Source organism: Tiliqua scincoides, chromosome 5 (assembly GCF_035046505.1).
Source record: "Tiliqua scincoides isolate rTilSci1 chromosome 5, rTilSci1.hap2, whole genome shotgun sequence".
NCBI lineage: Eukaryota > Metazoa > Chordata > Lepidosauria > Squamata > Scincidae > Tiliqua > Tiliqua scincoides.
The window spans coordinates 121,464,428-121,487,744 of record NC_089825.1 but is presented as its reverse complement, the minus strand read 5'-3'; the positions used below and the strand labels follow the sequence as shown (position 1 = coordinate 121,487,744).

General features: G+C 45.0%; 2 protein-coding genes across 3 annotated transcripts; one reads left to right on the top strand and one right to left on the bottom strand.

Annotated features, from left to right (window-relative positions):
• Positions 1-1,167: 1,167 nt before the first annotated feature.
• On the bottom strand, positions 1,168-15,488 carry MBOAT7 (membrane bound O-acyltransferase domain containing 7). 2 transcript variants are annotated; one of them, XM_066627745.1, is made up of 8 exons: positions 15,406-15,488; positions 9,622-9,715; positions 8,455-8,584; positions 6,604-6,730; positions 6,365-6,521; positions 4,112-4,472; positions 2,888-3,073; positions 1,168-2,020 (listed from the first exon to the last, which is right to left on the bottom strand). In XM_066627745.1, exons 2-8 carry the CDS (start codon positions 9,695-9,697, stop codon positions 1,654-1,656), a joined length of 1,404 nt encoding a protein of 467 aa, XP_066483842.1. In that variant the 5' UTR covers positions 9,698-9,715; positions 15,406-15,488; the 3' UTR covers positions 1,168-1,653. The 2 variants fall into 2 exon arrangements, with proteins under 2 accessions (XP_066483842.1, XP_066483843.1); XM_066627746.1 differs by lacking the exon at positions 15,406-15,488 and adding an exon at positions 15,246-15,396.
• Positions 15,489-15,602: 114 nt separating this feature from the next.
• Positions 15,603-23,024, top strand: TSEN34 (tRNA splicing endonuclease subunit 34). Its single transcript, XM_066628185.1, has 6 exons — positions 15,603-15,689; positions 16,256-16,365; positions 17,725-17,997; positions 19,051-19,219; positions 20,860-21,114; positions 22,395-23,024. Exons 3-6 carry the CDS (start codon positions 17,749-17,751, stop codon positions 22,580-22,582), a joined length of 861 nt encoding a protein of 286 aa, XP_066484282.1. The 5' UTR covers positions 15,603-15,689; positions 16,256-16,365; positions 17,725-17,748; the 3' UTR covers positions 22,583-23,024.
• The last annotated feature ends 293 nt before the right edge of the window (positions 23,025-23,317 follow it).

Sequence of the window (23,317 nt, the reverse complement as noted above, 5' to 3'; positions counted from 1 at the left end):
TTGTAAAGACAGAATCTATAATTTAAAATACAGCACAGTTCCACAAAGTTTTGTTCTGGGATTGGAATGACTGGAATGAATTTAGTTAGGTACAGAAGAAGCTCTGACATCTTCTGGAACTGACCTAAGTGTGTGTGAACCAAATGGAACAGAAGGATTTGGAACAGAGAACTGATTTGGGTTGGCAATCCAAAAAACAGTAAAGGATCTTGGGCCCAGTTCAGGAGGACAGGAGATGGCAGAGGAAAGTTGAGAGGGTTGTTTAATGTGCTCGGTGAGGGATTCTGGGATTGCTGTCAACACTGGTCTGCTTTCAAATTACATATGACAATCAGCTCCTTGGTGATCCAAAGAGCCCCAATCCTGTTAATTGGAGGAGCAACGAACACTTTTCCAAGGTCTGGAGCTTGTCCTGTGCTGCCCTCTACAGGATAAACAACGAATTAAATACACAAGAGACAAGATAAAATTTTTATTTCAGTTAAGCTTCCAGTCAAAGTTGCATCAGCCTGGGCCACAAGGTATGCTGCAATCAGGCCTTTTCACTTTTTTCTGTAGGGTACAAAGAAACTATCCTAGGAACAGGCACAATTACTATTACACGACCTTAGGTTTTGCAATGTAAAACCCAACCTTTCAACCTGCCCAAAACAAAATATACATTTCAAACTCTGAAAACCAGCATCTGTGTGTCTTAACATACAACTTGGCAATCAAAACTTGGCCATGCCCACATAGCTGAAGCTGTTATGTCTGAATAAGCCCTCTATCACTGAAATTCAGCACTGATGCACTAAAACATTGCAGAGTTTTATATGCAACATTTCACTTCTTGGCATAAGTTCTTTTCTTTTTCTCAGCATTAGCAAGGCATTAGGCTTGCTGTACCACCCCTTTTGCTGAGTTGGAAGCCTCTAGAATCTCACCCCTACTTTAGGCAAGGGGTCACTGATTAAGCACTTGCTGAGAGCCTGACAGATCTGTGCCCAGATTGCATAGAGTTACCTCCTGGCACACTTATTCTAGAAGTGTCTAGAAGGCTATTTCACATTTCTCTAGCCCTTAGTGGCCTCAGCTGACCTACCACCATGAAACAATCCCCCAATCAAAGCATACTTTTAAGGATACAGTTGTGGTATTAAGACTCACACACACACACACACACACACACACACACACACACACATATAACAGCCAGGAACTACTGGATAGCAGGCGAGATATGAAAGATCCAATTTGGCTCCTGTAAAATAGCTACGATTTTGAGTCTTTTAAACAAAGGAAAGAAACTAATTTAAGAAGAGACAGATGCTAGAACTCCTGGATTTTCTGGAAGGGGAATGAAGTCTGGAAGGAAAATCTAATATGGGAAAAGGCCAGAAATAGGAATCCCTTGCCTTTTTCTTGGAGAAACACTGCTCCCTAGTGGGTTGTCACAGGAGGCAATAAATGCAAGGGTTCCTAAGTCCCCTAGCTGGGAGGGGCAAGTGAAGAACAAGGATGGGGATGCACAACTCCTGCGTCCTATTCATGGACCAACTCTTGTTTCAAATGGTGGAGCACATCAAAAACAGCTGAATTGTCTACCTCCCCAGCCTCCAGGGCCCATGGGAGTACCCCATATTGTTGGCTTAGGCTGACTTCATTTCAGCCCTAGTTCTCAACAGCTCTGTCTTTGCCCTTCTGGGAGCTCTGCTCCCGCCGAACCCCCAAAACCTTCCCCAGCAACAGGAACGCCAGCGCCACCACATGGATGCAGTAATAAATGGAGCTCCAGTAGTGAACAGTGTCCTCGAAAGTGAGCAACACAAAACCCATGCACATGTAGTCATAGGCACGCATCTTCAAGAACCATTGCATCCAGTCGCCATAGAGACGACCGGTAGGGGAGAGGTGTTTCAAGAGGCCACTCTCCATTGCACCTTCCGCAGCTAGGCATAGTGGGATGGTAAGAAAGCTGAGGTAGTAGCCAGGATGAATCCCATGCCAGTATGCAGAGATGAGCATAGTCCAGGCACTCCTAGGAAGAAAGGGTCTAGTCAATTCTAGAATTCTCCCCTCACGTCAACTCCATCACATATCCCAGAATCCTTCATACCCTATCACTGTCCATCACTGACTCCTTCACTGTTGTCCTTGGCTACTCAGTCAAACCCCAATTCAGTCACTGCTCCTCTCAAGCCAAACCTGCCTCTGACCGAAGACTTTTCTCCAGCCTCTCAACAGCTCTTGCAAATTCAGATTAGTTCCACAATACTGCATGCCTCATCAGCACAGGCTAACTCACTTCAGTATCTGGAATCCTACACTGCCCCCATTTCAGCTTTTATGGCAGCCATCAAACATTTCAGAAGTTGTTACTTCCATTACATGAATCTTGTCAACAGTAGAAAGGTTAGCAGGTCTCTCTCTAACAGATTCCAACCTCATCTGCAGATCTACACTTCTTGTGCTAACTCTATGGCTCAACTCCTCCTCTTTCTCCTATGCCCAGTCCAGCTATTCAGTTTCTATTTTGCTCTCTTCTAGCATTAATTAAATTTTTAAAAAATCCCATCACACTTGTTTTCTACTTTCGTCTCATAACTCTTTCCCTCACTCACTACTATCCCCCACATAATTCTCAGTTGCATACTCACAACAGCCCCCACTGCTGCCAGGACTCCCAATTCTGCCTGCCTTCAAATCCACCACTATCCCAGAATCCTCCTTTCCTCCATAAAATCCTTATGGGAAGATTATCCCACAAGAACCTTCTCAAACTTCTGCTCTCATATAAACCCAGAACGTCACAGTTCACCCTGAATCCTCATACACACACTCTCTCCCATAAATCTTCCTGTACCTCCCCCATGGTGATCAGTATCTCCCAAATTTCTCTGCTCACCTCATGACATAGGAGCGAACAGGGGCACTTTTATAGATGTACTGTGCCAACCACCATTGGACAGTCATGTTCCAATAGCGCATGCCATCCTTCACCTTAACACAGAAGTCTGTGCCGTGTGGATCAATGTTCTTGATTGTTTCATAATCATAGGTGATGCTACATGACACTTCCCCATCAGCTGATCTGCTTGTGGGAAAACGAAAACAAGCACACAAATAAAATGCATGTGTTTGTAACCTTTGGGACAGACTACCATGATGCGCTCAGGGGGAGGGCGCTATCCTTGAAAACTGTTTGGAAGTTTCGAGTACTACAAAAACATACTAGCCTTCTTACCAAGACTGGGAAAGTGAAAACTAAACATTTAAAAAACAAACATACTATACACTGGGCCCTCCATATGCACAGATTTGGAACCTGCAGATTTCATCATCTATGGCAGGGGTGTCAAACTCGTTTCATATCAAGGGCCGAACAGCATTCATGGTGCCTGCTGAGGGCTGGAAGTGATGTCATTAGGCAGGAAATGATGTCATTAAACAGGACATAACCAAAAATAAGCACTTTTTTCTCACATAGGAATTCATTAGCTGCAAGTAACAGAAAACACACAAATCTTGATCATATTTCAAGATATGGGAGAGCCCAATTTTCATGTGGGCTGCCCTTATAGCAGTAACACTTCAGCTGCTGAGAGCCTGACTGCTGGATAAAAAGTTTCCGCGGGCCGCATCCGGCCCCCGGGCCTTATGTTTGACACCCCTGATCTATGGGTTCCAAACCTGCAGCTTTACCTTACCGAAGACCTCCCAGATGCGACCAGAACCATATTCTGGAGGCTTTTTGAGGCCCACAAAGGCCGTGCACAAATCGGAAGTTCACTTTAAAACCCTCCAGACAGCATTCTGAGGCCAGAGAGCCTCCAGCTGGCCCAAATTTGCTGATTTCAACATCTGCAGATTTTGGTATCCATGGGGGTTCCAGGAACAGAACCCCCACAGATAACAAGGACCGACCTGTATATTTAAAGGGCAGAATTTGGTCACATCTACACAGTTACATTCCATTAACTAACACACTTTAGGGGTAGCACAGGATTGGGCTTGGTATTCATAGAAAGCAGAGGCTGTATGCTGCATTCTCATAATGCTTCCCTAAAGTTACCTTATCATGTACTAGAGACAGACCCTTGCCCCAGAAAAGGGGAACATCTTGACTCACCTGCTGAGTGGCTCATACTGCATGGTGGGTCCCCCACCCGATCGAGATTTGGCAGTAGTCGGGTAAGCGCCAAAGGCAGCTGCGATGCAGGCGCATTCGGCACAGAGCCAGGCCACATAGAAGCGCATACGAAAGACAAAAAAGATGGGCATCATATAGAAGAGGCGGAAAAGTAGTCCTCGCTCATAGAAGGCTTCGCTTCGGACATAATCAAGGGGGAAAAAGTGAGAGACCACAAGGAAAAAGACCCCAAAGATGGGAAGCATTTTGGATCGGGAAAGCAGTGGTTGCCAGCTAGGGATGACTGAGGGGTCAGGTTGGTTCAGCCAGTCGTGGTAAGTGCGGTAGCGGTAAAACGGGCCTGGATTTTAAAAAAAGAAAGAAAAAAGATTCAGTCCAATGGAGAGAATTATGCACTTGAACAGCAAAGGTAAGGAAAAAAATAATCAAACATTTATGAAATCTATAATGTTAAAACTATGCCTCTGATTTCTAGTTCTCATGTTTGCAGCAGAAATTTTTTAAATATATGAGCTGTTTGTGCGGGTCTCACAAGATAGAAAAGGACACAACCTTAAGAAGTTACAAAACAAACTGCAGACACACAGAGTGAACAGAACAGGAAGGATGACAAATGAGATTGGGACGGGAGCATCCTGATGCAAAAGTGTAGACATGCAGACAGACACACTCACACCACACCACACCACACACTGAGAAAAAGATAGCAGATATGCTGAACAGAAGGCAAAGGTGAAATATGCTCTGTTCTTTTGACTTGATTCCAAGCACCTTTTTCATTCAAAAGCAAATGAAACAGAAGATGGAAATTCCCCAAACACCTTTTTTTTGGTCATCAATTTTTATAGTTGTAGTCAGAGGACACAGGGCCCAGTCCCATCCAATTTTCCAGTGCTGAGCAGCTGTGCCAATGGGCATGCACTGCATCCTGTGGTGTGGAGTCGTTCACAGAGGTCTCCATAAGGTATGGGGACATTTGTTCCCTTACCATGGGGCTGCATTGCAGCTGCACCGGTGCTGGAAAATTGGATAGGACTGGGTCCACAGACATTAAAAAGATCACAGCTATGGTAACCATGATTTTTTTTAAAAAAAGCAAACATGGTTGTCAAAGGCAAGGTTCACTAGAGCAGTGTTTTTCAAAGTGTGGGTTGGGACCCATTAGGTGGGTCACAAGCCCATTTCAGGTAGGTCCCCATTCATTTCAATGTGCATTTTATTTTTAATACATTAGACTTGATGTATTAGAACAGATTCCCCTGGGGGCTGGGGATAAGAATGGGCCCTCAGTTTGGCTGTACTTGTCGTAAGAGGCGACTAAACAGCCACCGGGTAGATGGGACTTGATAGCCTGGGAAGGCAGCTCATCTGAGAGAAGGAAAACTCTGATCCCAAACCTCCACTCCCTTGTGGCTGCATCCAGTTATGGAAAAGGCTTCAGGAGTCAACCTCGAGGCAAAATCCAGAGCCGGAGTCCCTGAGGCAGTTCATGGCTGAACATAGTCACGTTCTGGCAACTCCTGCGACGCCGCTGGAACCAACCGAATTGGCTTCTGCCTTTCCATTGGACCATTTCAGCGACGTGGAGAGGGGGGGATTTGCTGCATGGGAAACAGTCCATCCTCCATATCTACTTTACCCAGGCTTTGCACACTGGAGAGGACAATCTGTTCCAGAACCACCATTCAGAGCGCAATACCATAGTCTTCCAAGACTGAAGGATGCCAACAACAGACTTGATGCTACCATGGTATTTGACTGCATTTGGGAAACTTTACAGATCTGTACTTTTAACAGGCTACTACATATATACTTTTAACAATGATAGTCAATGTGGCTTACTCCATGGGTAAGTGTGGAAAGGATTGCAGCCTTTGGGATGTTGGGGGATTTTTTTTTAATAGATCAGCAACTGCTTGGGAGGGCTAGGAGGGAACTTATTTTAAATGTTTTTAAACTTAAGTTTGTAAAAGTTTTTGTAAAAGTTTGTAAACTGTTAATTTACTTACGTAATTTGATTTTTGCCGTATGGGCAGTGTTAAAAATTTTCCTGCTTGATGATGTCACTTCTGGCCATGACATCACCTCCGGTGGGTCCTAGCAGACTGTCATTCTAAAAATGGGTCCCGGTGCTAAAAGATTTGAGAACCACTGCACTAGGGAACTTTAGTTTTGTACCCATATTCCACCTTACTCTTTTGACCACCACTTTCTGTTAGGTAACTCAGGTACCTGTCATGAGCCCCACATAGCAATAACTGTAGCACAGTATCTCCACCAGCCCCGGCATTTTGGGGATCACACCAATCATGGGGGATTTGGCAAATGATATCACTTCCTGTTTCTTCGCCTGAGTGAGTTCTTGCACTTCGTTGGCCAGGCTCACCATCTGGGAGACAGCGAGATTAAAAAATCATGGTTAACAAGCTGCCTAGAGAGACCCCACCCTCCCAGAGCCCAGCACCCTTTACCTTGAGGGTGAGCAAGAGTTGCACAGCATTGGTGAATGGGGTCGGTTCTGGAAAACCAAAAGCGACAACTGTGCGGAAAAAGAGCAGATAGGAAAAAGTCCATCCAAGTGTCAGGTAATGGCAAGACCTGTAGAAAAAGAGGAGCTGTGACTACTAATTAATCCATTTCCCATTTTCAACCCCTACCCTACATAAACAATCCAAAACCTTCATAAAGGCTGTACTCCTCCTATGCATACTTACTTGGGAGTAAGTTTCATTCTGAGGAGGCATGCACAGGATTGCACTGCAAGTATCCTGATCTCACCCATATTTTAATCTGCCAGTTTCCCATCCGTGTTCAGAGGATCAGGAGTTCTGCATCTCGGCCTACATGTTTTCTCACTGTTTCCTGCTTCTCTCACAGAAAACCCACAAATAATTTTTTTAAGCCATCCTCAGTTTTAGCTCATTAGATCTTATAATTAGAAAGCCCAGAAGTCCTGATGCCCAGAATCCCATTTTCACCTATTAAGAACATAAGAACAGCCCCACTGGATCAGGCCATAGGCCCATCTAGTCCAGCTTCCTGTATCTCACAGCGGCCCACCAAATGCCCCAGGGAGGACACCAGATAACAAGAGACCTCATCCTGGTGCCCTCCCTTGCATCTGGCCTTCTGACATAGCCCATTTCTAAAATCAGGAGGTTGCGCATACACCTCATGGCTTGTACCCCGTAATGGATTTTCCCTCCAGAAACTTGTCCAATCCCCTTTTCAAGGCGTCCAGGTCAGATGCCATCACCACATCCTATGGCAAGGAGTTCCACAGACCAACCACACGCTGAGTAAAGAAATATTTTCTCTTGTCTGTTCTAACTCTCCCAACACTCAATTTTAGTGGATGTCCCCTGGTTCTGGTGTTGTGTGAGAGTGTAAAGAGCATCTCCCTATCCACTCTGTCCACTCTGTCCACTCCCTATCCACTATTAGGACCCAGGAACAATAATCCTCTGCAGTAGACCACAATCCCTTTCCAGACAATCAAAGGCTGTATTCCTTTTCCGGTTAGGTCTCCAAACTATGGCCCTGGGGAGCACATCTGGCCCCCCACAACATTTTATCCAGCTCACAGCAACTTAAAATAATTTTTAATTGCTATTTTTTTTTGCTAACTTTAGACATTTTTACTCATTATTTCTCATTTTACTCATTATTTTTACTCATACCATTTCTCCGTTTGAGCACGACATTGTTTCTTTACAATTCTCACATCTCTTTTGTTCTGAATCATATCATGCTGATTACAAAAAAGATCCAAGCAAAGCTTATCCATTCTTTTAAATTTCATTCATTCATTTATAAAACTGATTTATTTAGGCCTGCAAAAATATGTAAAATATACAATGTGGCCCTCATACTGAAAAGTTTGGAGACCCCTGGGCTAGAAAATAGCTGGAAGTGGCTAGCATGCCTCTAGCATGCTTCTAGCGTGTCACCATTTACAAATGACTAAATGGCATCCAATCATTGACCTCAAATTAGTAGAGGCCACCATTTTTTTTGCCATAATGCATGTAGGCTGCCAAGTTTTCTAGCTTCCAGCTAGCAGGGAAAAATACCTAGTGTGGTGAGTGTGCTCAAAGGTGAAAAACAAACGTGATCCTAGTGTGCTAGAAGGAGGGGGGAAGCTCCCTAGCACTTCTAGAGCTGGAGTTGAAAAATGAATGCAGCCAAGTTGTCTCACCTCCCACAATGCCCTCCTTCAATTTCTACAGTTTTCCAAACTCCATGAGAACCCCAAATCTCCATAATGCCCTGCAGTAAGGCAACCAAACAGGAGACCACAGTTCCCCAGCTTGCTCCTTCACCTTGATGAGATGTTAATGATAAGCCAAGTCCCCAGGATGGTGATGAGAGAGTGGAGGGTGTGGATGTGGCAGGTGACCAGAGTAAGCGCAAGCCCCACAGCTGCAGCTCCTAACTGCTTGACCCGGAGGCCTGTGGAGAAGGAAATGAACACATCTGAGGCAGGCAGGCAGGCAAATATACAAAGAAGGCAAATTATTGCTTTTCATACAGAGTTTCCTCATTCCCATCTGAACAGAGGTCTCCAGTTCATTGTTCTGCTTCTACTGATTGCCCCCACCCAACAGAATCCTCCATCCTGAAGGCTCCTGTACCTTTAAGAAGTGTATAGAAGGGAAATTCTACCCACTGCAGTTTCTCCAATCCAGCAATAGGGGGAAAAATGCCACTGAGTGCAACTCTTGGAACACCCGCTAAGGGTCCAGACTGAGCAATCCTTCCAGCGAGGCAACAGAAAAGATTCAATGGCTCATCAACCTTTACCAAAATCAAATTATATTTCTAACCCATTCTTCATCCAAGGACCTCAAAATGGCACACAAAGGGCCCGATCCTATCCAACTTTTCAGCGCTGATGCAGTCAACCTTCATGACTGCCCTTCCCCCCCCCCCCCCCGGCAGCTTCATCAGTGCTGGAAAGTTGGAGAGGTTTGGGCCCAAAATGCCCCATTTTATCTTCACGACAAAGCTGAGAGGTAGACTAGCTGAAGAGAGAACAACTGGGACAAAGACACCCTGTGATCTTAATAACCAAGTGGAGATTTGAGCTGGGATTTTCCCACTCTTAGTCCAAGTGGGAAACCCTGGCCTCTGAGCGGCCCGCTTGGAGGCAGGCTGTGCAGTATGGCCTTTCCCAGTTTGAAGAGACACTTGGCCAACAGTCTGAGGCTAAGAGGCAAAGAAGGAAGGCCCATAGCCAGGGAGACAGACCAGGGACAGACTGCACTTGCTCCCAGTGTGGAAGGGATTGTCACTCCAGAATCGGCCTTTTCAGCCACACTAGACGCTGTTCCAGAACCACCTTTCAGAGCGCGGTACCATAGTCTTTCGAGACTGAAGGTTGCCAACACTCACTCAGTCCAAGGCTCTGGTCACTATATGACATGGTCCATGCCAGGTCCCCTCTCCAGTACGGCAATGTTTCCTGCTCCTACAGGTCGAGCACTTACTTCCTTTCTTGAAGAAGAAGCCAATGGGGATGGAGATGAGAAGCACGGTCAAGTAGGTTATTTCGCTGGGTGACATGGCGTCCTACAATCCTGCCTAGAAATACAGTCCAACAGAAATGCACAGATCAAAACCAGAATAGCTGGAAATACCAGAAGGAGGGCTATGAGAGTGGCCTGGCACCTGATGGTGGGGGAGATGCATGAAGGGGTCATATTTCAGGAGAAACTCAGCCGACCACTCTGGATTCTTCATCACTAAACCAGTAGCCCCTGCACACCTGTGTTTTGTGCCAAAGGTCTCTGGTACTAGGGCAAGACTAAACATGCTGGGATATAGCAACAGGTCTCTCTTAATACTAGAGTTCAGGGTCATCCAATGAAACCGATGGGTTGCGGATACAGGACAAGCAAAAGAAATGCATAATTGGAATTTGGCTTTTGCTGCTAAAAAATATGTATTATTTATTTAATGAATTTTTATCCCACCTTTCCTTCAACAAGTGAATGTCCAAGACAGCTGACAACATTTATAAGTTAAAACACATAATATAGAACAAACACTGCACAACAAAACCCATAGCATATATAACCCCACGTACATCAGCAATAAAACAGTAGAGGGACGATAAATAATACTCCGTGACATAAAATGTCATAAAATCATGACAATAACAAATATAAGCAGCAAGTATAAAATACTATATAGGGCAAATTAAGCAGCACTATAAAGTGCACAATAAAATAGCATAGCAGCAGGGAGACACAAAAGCCAGGAGAATAAAGCAACACAAATACAAACAAATTATTGGAGGCAGGCTGTGCAACATGGCCTTTCCCAGTTTGAAGAGACACTTGGCCAACAGTCTGAGGCTAAGAGGCAAAGAAGGAAGGCCCATAGCCAGGGAGACAGGCCAGGGACAGACTGCACTTGCTCCCAGTGTGGAAGGGATTGTCACTCCCAAATCGGCCTTTTCAGCCACACTAGACGCTGTTCCAGAACCACCTTTCAGAGCGCGATACCATAGTCTTTCGAGACTGAAGGTTGCCAACTATTTTCCCTCCCCATTCTAACTACCCAAAAGTTATCCCAAACAAAAACATTTTCAGCACACTCCCTCATCAGAACACTTCAAGGGAGGGAACAGTTCTCAAATGTTCAGGAAGAGAGTACCAGAGCTGGGGGGACACCACAGAGAAGGCCTTACCTCTTGTCGCCACCTCCCTAACCTCTATCAGGGCTGCACCCAAAGGAGGGCCCCCTCAGACGAAAGGGGTTGAGCCCAAGGGGACCAGATGTCCTCTTTTTCCAGGTCATGTCCTCCTTTTTAGCCTCGTGTCCTGGAAAAACTTAAATGTCCTTCTTTTCCCTGTGAGAAGGCAGTTCATAGCCTTCATGTAATTCATAAATTAAATGTAGTTTTAATTTAATAATAATATAGTGTTTAATTTAACCATATGAAATCAATATACAAGTGTTTTTAGCTTTTAGTTTGTCATGCCCTACATTTTTCTTGGATGGCCTACATTTTGGGGTGCCTTGTCCTCTTTTCTGGTTATGACATCTGGTCACCCTGGGCGAGCCAAAATAAATGGAAGGAAGCTGACCCTAAAGTATCCTGGTTACAAGTCATACAGAGCTTCAAAAGTCATGACAAGCACTTGCTTGAACCAAACCGGCAGCCAGTGTAGTCACTGCAGCAGTGATCCAGTGTGGACCCCAGCAACCACACAGGCTGCCGAATTCTAAACCAACTGCAATTTGCAGACAGTCTTAAAGGGCAGCCCCACATACAGCCTATTATAGTAATCTAGCCAAGGTGTCACTAAGGCATGGAACTCTGTGGTCAGGTCTGACCAACTCAAGTCCTGCCGTAGCTGGCACACCAGTCTAAGCTGGGCAAAAGCCCCCCTATATGATAACCACTCATTTAGCTGGTTTTTAAGGGGAATTAGCCAAAACCATGAAGGAGGATCAGGTTATCAAAAGCTATTACTCATGTAGGCTATATAGAACCTCCATGTTCAAAGGCAGTACACCACTGAAGGCCAATTGATTACTGCCTTCAGGCCCTGCTTCCAGACTTCCCAGAGGCATCTGGATGGCCATGATGGGAAACAGGATGGTACATCAGAGGGTTGATCCCGAAGAGGCAGTACCTCCAGGTTCTCCTGGGTTTTAGAATGGGGTTCCACAGTTTAGAGCAGGGGTGCCCAAACCCCGGCTCTGGGGCCACTTGTGGCCCTCGAGGACTCCCAATGCGGCCCTCAGGGAGCACCTAGTTTCCAATGAGCCTCTGGCCCTCCAGAGATTTGTTGGAGCCCGCACTGGCCCAACTGATTTCAGCGTGAGGGCGACTGTTTGACCTCTCGCAGGAGCTGTGGGATGAGGGCTCCCTCCACTGCTCTCTGTTTCACATCTGTGATGCAGCAGAGGCAGCGAAGGAAAGGCTGGCCTTGCTTTGTGTCAAGTCTTTTATAGGCTTTGAGCTATTGCAAGACCTTCATCCATTCATATAAGTTCATCTTTAATATATTCATTTATGTAAACTTATGTAAATTTATTCAAATTTTAAATGTAAATTGATTCTTTTTTTTCCCTGGACCCCTGATGCAGTGTCAGAGAAATGATGTGGCCCTCCTGCCAAAAACTTTGGACACCCCTGGTTTAGAGGGAAGGGCACATGGAAGGGGCCTAGGAAGCAAGATTCTTAGATATTCAGGAAGGGGAGAAGCTGGGATCAGAAAGGACACAGCTAGGCCTGAGAGTCCAAAGCTACAGGGTGAAGAGCAATGCCAGCAAGGAATACTGTTAGCAACCTTACTTCACACTGGAAGCCCAACCCAAAGTATGCCATGGCCAAGGTGAAAGGGTTCATCCTTTCACCATGTGAAGGACAAGATAGCATTAACAGGAAGCAAGAAGAGAGCTCTTCCAGGTGCTCAGAGAGCTATTCGGCTAGAACAGGCCAAATCCCCGTTGTTTTCAAAGAAAAAGTATGGGGCAGATGTAAGAAGAGGAAGAAAGAAATCAGGAGAATTGTCACTTTGAAAGGGCTCCTGTCCCTTTAAGAGTGTGCAGAATGGAGTAAGAATTATGAAATGTGGAAAGTATGAAACAGAGCAATTCTCCCTCCTACACAACTCTTTAGAGGTACAGATGCCCCCTTGGCCGGAACCCTGTGCATTCCAATTACACTCAGTATGTGACAACACTAAATTCCTCCCATTGAGCAACTCCTGTAGCTGACCACATCCAACACAAGCAACTCCACCCCCACTGTTTTCTCCCAGTAGTTCTTGTGCTGATGTCTTCATCTCCCTAATCCCTTATCTCACGCCCCACCCCATGCTTTCTATATTTAAGGAGGACTCCTTGGGCCAGATTAGAAGCAGTGTCTTTTTAAAGATGCCAACACAGGCGAACAGCACTGCTTCAGGAGAACCCAGGAATCCTCTTTTATACATGCATTGCCATGACTCACCATGCCCAGTTCCTGAACTCCACAATGATTCTGGATCAAAGGAACTCAGGAGTCCTGGCTCCTGGTCACCCACTAGAGCTGACGCCTTGTCTGAACAACAGGCCTTATGGGTCAATTGCAGCTTGTTCCAGTACAAATGCCAGGATGTTGTGGGCCCTGGGCTAAAATCCATCGCTGTTCACTCACCCCTATGGTCACCACTGGCACTGGGGCTTCAGGTGGCCAGTGCCCCATCTGAAAAGGAGGTGACTAAGGGATGGGACCACAAGAGATCTGTGCGGAAGACACAGTAAAAGTGAAGAGGGCAATAGAAAGATAGGGTGCAGGTTTGCACTGGTGCAGAGGAAGAGGGTATTATGGAGAGAGATTTGTGAGAGGGGGCCAGAGAGACAGAGAAAAGGCCATGGCTACAGAGAGAATAGAGGGAGAATAACTGAGAACTGTTGGGAAAAAAGCATCAGGTGGAGAGTTGCCACAGAATTTTGCATTAAGCGAGATCTGAAGTTCCTCTTTCGGTGACTGTTCCAGGAATTTTGTGCAACACCAAGAGGAGTTTTTAAAAGGCTAGCAAAATACTCCAGGAAAGTTCTACACATCCCTCTCAACCACTAATTGAAAAGCATCTGTATTCATACAGGCATGGGGTGAGTGGAAAGGAAAGAAGGCACATTCCGTTGCAATGGGTGCTGGTAAGCTGGAAAAGTACTTGCTGAATTTCCGTCTACCTACAGTCATTAAAGATACAAGAGCCATTCTAGAAAACATTATAATGTAGTACCACTGCTTAACCCTGCCAGACCTTTCCTCACCCACTTTCCATTTAACTGAGAAGATTGCTTTAAAGAAATTGGAGTTGAGTAATAACAAAACTGGAAGAGCTCCAGGACAAGAATTTTCAGTTCTGAATTTAGAACCTCTGTGCACATGCAGAGTACTTTTCCCTCCCAGAGAACAACAGCAAGCAGCACCAGTGCTTAGAAGCATGGCCTCATCACTGTAATCCTTAATAGCCAAACAGGGCCTAAAGAAGGAACGTCACCTAATAATGCTGTTATTCAAGTACGGTCTCTGCACATCCTTGCTTCCCAAATTGGAACAAAAATGCTTCCCCCCACCTCACAGTTAATGTAGCGATGCGGCTCCTCCTGAGTTATGACAAATATAAAAAGTCTGAAGTTGACCTCCCAGGTGTAGGGTGGAGAATCAATGACATGTGATTTTTAGAGTACCCAGGAGCTCTGACTCTCCCAGCCACCCACAGGCAGCACTACTACTGGAAATAAACATGATGCCCTCATCACCTCCTAGTCCCCACTTTATCTAGCTCTGATGGCTGGACCCAGGTACCCTGTTCCCAACCCTTGCAAGGGATGAAAGACTGTTCCAGGATGCCCATGAGTCCCAGTTCCTAGCATTGCCCCCTAAGCCCCTTCCACACATGCCACCTAGTCCTGGATTATTAACCACTTAGCAAAATAAGCATGTGCTTAGGGCATCAAGGGGATGGGGGGCACCCCATAGGCTTTGATTTGTGTATGTTAAAAAAAAATGCTATGTAACAACCCAGTAGGATTGGGGCCCATATATATATGGGGGCACCAGAATCTTTTCAGTGCTCAGGGCCTCTAAAGATCTGAATCCAGCCCTGATGCCCCCTAATTCCCTTGAGTTCTTCTCCTAGAACCCAGGAGTCCCGGTTCCCCCAGTATCACCCCCCTGATCAAAACCAGCACCACCACTCCTCTTCTTCCCCAGTCACCCTCTGCACTCACTTCTTGTGACTTCTTTCAACACGTGCAGCTGCCCAAGGGGAGGAGGACTGAGCAGGGAAATGAATGGGGAGGAGAGGGTGAGGGGCTCAGCCCCTTGCCAGATCCATTGCAGAGGCGGGCAAACCCACCCCAGCCCTGCTTGCAAAAACTCACTGCTCTGCCTGCTTCCATATATATATATATATATATGGGGGCACCAGAATCTTTTCAGTGCTCAGGGCCTCTAAAGATCTGAATCCAGCCCTGATGCCCCCTAATTCCCTTGACTTCTTCTCCTAGAACCCAGGAGTCCCGGTTCCCCCAGCATCACCCCCCTGATCAAAACCAGCACCACCACTCCTCTTCTTCCCCAGTCACCCTCTGCACTCACTTCTTGTGACGTTCTTTCAACACGTGCAGCTGCCCAAGGGGAGGAGGACTGAGCAGGGAAATGAATGGGGAGGAAGAGGAGAGGGTGAGGGGCTCAGCCCCTTGCCAGATCCATTGCAGAGGCGGGCAGACCCACCCCAGCCCTGCTTGCAAAAACTCACTGCTCTGCCTGCTTCCTGTCGCTCTTGCACAGTTTCCTTTTTGCAGAAGACACAGTGCGCCTTTCCCATCTTCACCCCCCTCCTCTGCACTGTCTGCCTGCTTCCTAGAGCCATTGGTTCCCAGTCACATTCTCTTACTGGTCAGTGCAGCTGTCGTTCCAAGCGCGCAGGCTGTGCGCTCCAGGGTGATTGGAGAGGCACTGAGATGAAAGGAGGCGGGGAGTGTGCCGATGGGTTCTGAAGTGCATGCGAGGAGATCCGGCTGGAAAGTGGAGTGAAAGCAGGTTAGGAGAGCCGTGAGCATGCTGGGGTTGGAAGGAGCAGGACTCCCTGGGAGAAGGGGTGTGCATGGGAGGGGGGGCGTAGAGTAGGACTGGTTCTGGAGATGAAGGTGATTGCACCCCCATCCCTGTTAGGGTTTAAACCCTGTTGGAGTTTACTATCAGATGTCTCTTAAGTAGGTTTCTTTGGAAAATGATTATCAATTACTATTTTATTAAATATTATTATGATTATACTGCTTTTCAACAAAAAAGTTATCAAACTGTTACAGACAAAAATCAAATAATCAAATGGCTCCTCCTGACACCCCAAAGGGTTGACAATCTGAAAAAAAAAAGAGGTGCAGACAAGACACCAGCAACAGCCACTAGAAAAGACATTGTGCTGGGAAGAAGAGGGATTTATTTGCCAAGGAAGCTTGTGTATGGGATCACAGCGTCACAGTGCAATTCTCCTCCTGTTTTTATTATTAAGGATATTTATATACTGCTTTTCAATAAAAAGAATAGTGCACAAAGCGGCGTGAATGACTTGCCGAGAATAAATACATGGTTCTCTGTCTCCAAAGGGCTTGTAGTCTTCAGAGAAAAAAGCTGTAAAGAGACACCAGCTACAATCACTGAAAATGATCTACTCAGAATAAACCTGGCTATGTTCAGGGTTTAGGCTGGCTCTCAGGTAAGTGTGTTTAGAACAGGGGTCTCCAAAGGTTTTGGCCAAAGGCCCACATCAAATATCTGGCACAGAACAGAGGGCTGTTAAAAAAATAAATTTTTAATATAAAATTTATTTTTTATAATAAATTTATATATACATTATATATATATTTATATATATACCTGTATAAATATACATTTATATTTACATTTATTATATAAATATGTAAATATATTTACATATATTATATGTAAATAAATTTACATATAATATAAAATTAATGTAAATTTAAATACATTAGAGATGGAACTTTGAATGAATGAATGAATGAATGAATGAATGAATGAATGGGCTCAAATTTCCAGGATCTCTCCAAGCACCAACACACACCACAGAATAAAGCACACACTTAAATGGACCCCCATTTCCCCACCCCACAAGCACAGCTCTGGTCATGTTTGGTCAACTGGGCCAGAGGCTCTTAGGGGACCAGAGGTTGGCCACGTGCCTGATAGAGACCCACCGTGGGCCGCATCTGGCACCCGGGTTGGCATTTGGACACCCCTGGTTTAGAGGGTAAGCCTTGGCAATGAGTGGATGAGTTTCAATAGCTGGAATCCAGCTGCTGGATAAAAGTACAGTATGGATATGAATGTTCGTAGTCATGGTGGTATATGTTTTTGTTGTGTGTGTGCGTGCGCTGTAGTTTGTACTTCAGCTGGCCCTGTAGAATTTGTTGCAATAGGGGTTGTTGGCCCTGTAGAATTTGTTGCAATAGAAAATATAGATTGCCAGTTCCATCTTGCATTTAAATTAAATTAAGGGTGTGATGGCTGTGCTTCTTGGAGGAGTACAAGAGCAGAAGGAGAGATCTACTGGCTGAGGCCAGGAGATAATGTAGTGGCCCAAAAAATGCCTCCAAGAAGCCTGCGAGATGGATACCAAGGCCTCTGTGATGTTGCCTCCCTCTCCTTGCAATACATACTCAGAAGTTGTGCATAGACCTGCACCAAGATTGCAGTTCCATGTAGCCATTATGACTCGTAATAACCAGTGATCAGTTCTGTGTATTTGTCTAATTCTCAGTATATGGTGGTGTGGCCTGCAAGGAGCGAGACTTTTGACTAGCAAAAGTCAGGCAGTGGTTACAATATGAAACCAGAAAGCATTGCATCTTTGTTCAGATTGAGGGATCTCTGAATAAGCAAATACCCCCACCCATAAACAGCTGCAATTTGCCTGGCACGCAGGCAGTCGCTTTCAGTCCAGCAGTAGTTGGGGAAATCTGTACCAGGATTTGATCTTTCCTGCTCCTACTCCCACATATGGGAGGCAGGTGACTATCCTAACTTTTGTTTTGCTGTTCTTTCAACTTCTTAGAGAAGTGCAAATACAGATCCCAGCATGATCCGAATCCACATCTTGGAGGGAAAGGCTTTCGTGTGGAATTGTGCTGATGTGCGGCGGATCCGAGAGGAACATCGCATTGTTGGCACACTGGTCGGGGCATTGGCTCGGAAACCACGGCAGAATGTGCGGTTGGGGCTACCTCTACAGTTACTCCCAGAAGAAGCTCGGCTATTAGTGGAGAAGGGTTTGGGAACCCTGTTTAAAAATGCAGCTTCTCCACCCCTTGAGGATGATACAGGCCAGGTGATGGTTTATCCAGTCTTTGCTAGTTTCCTGGAGAGGAAATTCCAAGTCCTGGGGTGAGAATGGAGGATACAGATGTTAAGTTTAGCTCTTTTCAGGCTTTCATAACACAGGCCTACAAAATTGAGGGTCAGAAAAGTTTTTCCCAAACTTTATGGTGGTTTGATATGAATTTGCTGGTTCCAAAAATGGCATCCGTTTTGCCCTATCATGTCTAGTTTTGCAGATATAGTATAGCCTCATTAGTGAATGGTTCAAGCAGCTTCTTCATGAGGAAGTCATGGTGTAGGCTTCCTCATGAGGAAGCTGCTTGAACCATTCACTAAAGAGGCTATGCTGTATCTCCAAAACTAAACGTGATAGGGCAAAATGGATGCCATTTTTGGAATCAGCACCACAAATATATCCAGGAATTGGTGTAATGTTTAAGGAAGCAAAATGTGTGTTGGCCTGTGTAATCTATGGATGCTGTACCCAGGTATAAGCCATCAGATGTGTGCTTGAAAGCCTAGGTACATGCTGAAATCCGTCTTGCTATGCTTGCAGCATTTGAAGAGACAAATGATTTACTTGAGATAGATCTTTCTTGTGATTAGGGTTGCTGGGCATTCAGTATCCCTAACCCTGGGAAGGATTTCTCAGACTATAGCATGTATGCATTCAGATTTGAAGCTTCAGATTAATTGACACAAAATACACCAATTTTTTCTCATAAAAACAATCTAAGAGAGTCAATGAAGTTGCATTAGAACAAGAAATTAATACAAAACCAGCTGCAAAGTAATTTTTCAGTGGGTCATGCTGGGAAAACTCTCTTCAAACATTCATAATCTGTTGACAGTACACCCAAGCACAGTTTCTATGGATGCATACTTGAAGCCTCACTGCACATGAAAACCCCACTCTCCACGCTTACAGCTTAAGAACTTGGGAGTCTGGAGAACTGACCCCAAAGTTCATGACTACCTGCCATTCACTGGGCTTCAGAAATGCCAGTGTTCAGGCAGTGGTGCTGAGTGCGGGCAGGGCTGACACTGTCTTTTTTGCCTATAGGATCCTTCCACCCTGAAGGAGGTGGCTGCTTACCAGAAAGAATTAGAGGAGAGCTACTGGGAGCAGCTTAAGCTTGCTACTGAGCAGAGGAAGATTATACTGCACACGCTTGCCGAACGCATAGCCCAGGGCCGGGCAAAGAAGCGACAGCAGAAAGAGGAAATGGGAGGTAAGTTGATGGTTTGGTATGTGGTGACTATTTTTGTTTTAAACAAGAACAGAAAACAACAGTATGAGAACAGCCAAACTGGATTGGATTAGTCCATTAGTGGCAGACACTTTCGGAATCATGAGATATGAAGAGTGTTCAGCATATGACAACACAGTATGAACAGTATTGTATCAACTCCACACCCCTAAGATTTTGGGAATCAAAGTACCATTAAGCACTATGGACACAGCTGACAGCTGTTGATAAATCTGTTCTCCAGGAATTTGGCAAATCCCATTTTGAAAACTAAGCTTTTTCAAACATCCACTAAATTTTGAGTGTTGGGCGGGTTAGGACAGACAAAAGAAAATATTTCTTTACTCAGCATGTGGTCGGTCTGTGGAACTCCTTGCCACAGGATGTGGTGCTGGCGTCTAGCCTAGACGCCTTTAAAAGGGGATTGGACGAGTTTCTGGAGGAAAAATCCATTACGGGGTACAAGCCATGATGTGTATGCGCAACCTCCTGATTTTAGAAATGGATTATGTCAGAATGCCAGATGCAAGGGAGGGCACCAGGATGAGGTCTCTTGTTATCTGGTGTGCTCCCTGGGGCATTTGGTGGGCCGCTGTGAGATACAGGAAGCTGGACTAGATGGGCCTATGGCCTGATCCAGTGGGGCTGTTCTTATTAAAATAATAGCTATTTTAATAGCTATTGGCTAATGGAATCTCCATATGGTTACTACTATTCCATTTCAGTATCCGTCATTTAGGAGACAAACAGGGTTATTCTGGACTTTGTAGAGACATCTTCCTGTCCACTGTTGGCAGTGAGATGCCAGACTAGATAGCGGATTGTGCAAGGTTCTTATTAAACGTTTAATGCTAACAAAATCCACTGAACACTCTCTAGAGCATCTTACTTCCTGGTTTTTATCCTTTCTTCCTTCTTTATTTTATTACCATTAATGGCTATTGTTGCTTATGGTGCTAGAGTTCAACAGGCTTTCATTTCTAAAACACAAACCCTGCTGCGGGAGTCATTTGCAACCTGTTGGGTAACACACGTGCTCAAAGTCACTTCTGATTTGAAAACCTAGACACACCGTATCAACTACCCACTGTATATGGAAAGAATTTTTAAAAAACCTATTATGCATTTGTGTCTTGTTAGTAAGCTAACTTTGGGGAGAGGAATAAACTGAATATATACTGTCTACTAATATTTATATACTGCTTTATCTGTATTAGCAATTTTCCTTTCGCTCTATGGTTTTATGTGGTATAATTTTTAAAAATATACTCAGTGTCTCTTTGTAACTGTGCAGCTAATTCTCCTCTACCCATTCTCTTACCTAGATCTCTGATGTCTGATTGTTAAGCTATAGTTTGTAAAATTGCTTGTTACATGCAGATATGGTTCTGTGTTGTACTTTCATATAAACTGCCTTGAGCTCCAGAAAGATAGTATACAAATATTTTTAATACATGTGGAAGATCTACTAGTTGTGCTTTTCAAGAGGGACAGTTACTGAGTGGTCCAGCCACATGGAAGTTCAAGGGGAAGGCAAGGACTGGTACCTGAATGACACATGGGCAGCAGCCAGATTTTTACTGCTGGCTGTAGGAAAGTTTGCTTTCTGTTTACATTTCCAGCTTCTCCATCGAAGCCTGCAGACTTGGAATCCAATGTTGTGTTTCCTCGTGAATCTATGATGGTCCAGCTTGCCACAGAACGAAAGCACCCAGGCCAAGAAGAGGTGGTGAACTGGCATGTACCCTCCCCAGACTGGCCTTACACAGGGCAGCAGGACCATGAGATTCGTTACAGTGTCTTCACGAGCCTCTGGGAACAGGGCTACTATGTCACCAGTGGCAGCAAATTTGGGGGCGACTTTCTTGTTTATCCAGGTAGTTGGGGTTGCGCTTCTGGGATCTATGAAGGTACATGCCAAGGTTCTTGATTGTGTCATGAGGCTCTTCAAGGAAAGAGTGAAACCAGGGATGAGGTATAGTGATTAATGTTGGGATTTTGGCTGGGAAGATCAAAGTTCAATATTTCTTGGCTCTGAACGTGAGGGTGACAATGCGCCAGTTTTATGCACACAGCCTTCCATATCAAAGTTATGAGGAGGAAGTTTAAGTGACATGTACACCACCATAAACTAAGGCGGAAGTGGGACGTGAATGTCATCAACATTCAAATTCCCCACGAGTAGCTGAAACAACCACAGATCTCTTTGTAGCCAGCCCCCTCATCCTCTGTCCCAGGAGCAAACAAATTCAAAGGCATCACCTATCCAATAAGAATATACTGTATTCAATGGAAGTAGCAGCACTATATCCTCTTAATCTCTGACTGCCTTCAGGAAAGCACTTGCAGTTCTATCCTGCTTTCTATAAACTAATTGCTTCCCCCCCCCCTCTACAAAACAGAGCCTTGTGGTGGAGCAGGCATGCTTTAGTAAGATTTATATGAACAAAGTAGTACATATTTGCAGGGGTTCCTGGAACTCATTGTAAAATCACATCTGGCTGCCTATCCCTGCAGCTGGGGCCCTATACATATATCAATAGAATTATAAAACATGGCTGCCCTTGAGGAATTCTAGGAAGGTCTTTTTTCTTCTTCTTTCATAGTAAAACAGAAGGTCTGCTAACAAAGCTGAGGGGGGAGTAGGTTCAGGGCAGACAAAAATGTTTCCTCACCAGTGCATGTTATTTTAATGAATTTTATTGCCATAAGCATGGAATATTGTCTTCAATATTTATTTATTTATGGGCTTTGTGAAGTGTCCTAGTGGCCTCTAGGAAATTGCATTCTGGACCTTTGACCTGATCCAGCCGGGCTACTCTTATTTAAGCCATCGGCAACTTGGTTGCAAATTCCTGCCTAAGGCAGAGGTTTGGACTAGATAACCTATTTGGCCCCTTCCAACTCTATGATTCTGTGAGTCGTAAGTAGATTCTGTGATAGCCGTAAGAAATATTTTGCCATTGGAGCTATGGTTGCAGAGCTGCCCCAATTTCTGTTGAGATGTCTTACTAATGTTGGAGATTATGATTTGTGTTTTGAGTTGGGGATATTGTCTTTGATCCACACTGAGAATGGTTGTTCTAGGAACAACGGAGATGAGATCTTCTAAAAATGAGACTGATTATGGTCATCCTTTTCTCTCCTGCATCTGCAGGTGACCCAATGAGGTTCCATGCCCATTATGTTGCCATCTGCATCTCTAAAGATGAGCCCTTCTCCCTCAGTGACATCATCAGTGCAAGCCGACTTGGCACCAACGTCAAGAAGACTGTTCTCCTCTGCTCAGTTGACCAGGATGGAACTGCAGTATTTACATCCCTGCAGTGGAGTGGGATACAGTGAGAAGGGGACTGCCTGTTGGGTTCTGGCTTTGCCCTTTTGGTGATGGGGAGGAGCAGAGCTGTGTTCTGTTTCAGGAAGGATTGTCTTGTCATTGCCAACTCTATTCTAACCTCATTCACAGGTGACCTTTATCATATCAATTGAATAAACTCATTTTGTGTAGAAAATGAAAGGGTTCCTCAACAGCTGTCCCATTCTAGAGGCAGGAGAGAGTACAGCTCTGAGAGTATAGACACAGATCATTCAAGGCCTTCTTGCTGGAGGATGCAAGACATGTTTTTGTGTAAGACCACAAAGGTAACTTTCCTTTTGCAAGGCTATCTTGAACCATGTATCTTTGCTTGTTGAGAAACAGAAGGAAAGGTGGATACTATATATGGGAGGGACACAGCTTAACTTCTAAACAGAAGTTAGAAGTACACTTAACTTCTAATTAGACCCTATTCCAAATCCAAAGAAATCCAAAGAAAACTCTGTATTGTCCACACCACTGTGTGTCATGTTTCTGGATGTACAGCAGTAATATCAAACATCATTGCTGGACTTTCAGGAACTCCAAGCTGTGCAGAGCTCAGCTTTGGAGGACTTTGTGTTTGTAGCTGCACAGCTCAAAGAGAACAGCGTAGGCAATCAGCCAGCCTGGGCTTGGAGGGAGGAGTTTTTACCCCCTCCCACTCCCCATGTGCTTTATGCTGTTTGCACTGACAGGGAACTTGCTATTTGAATCCACAGCAG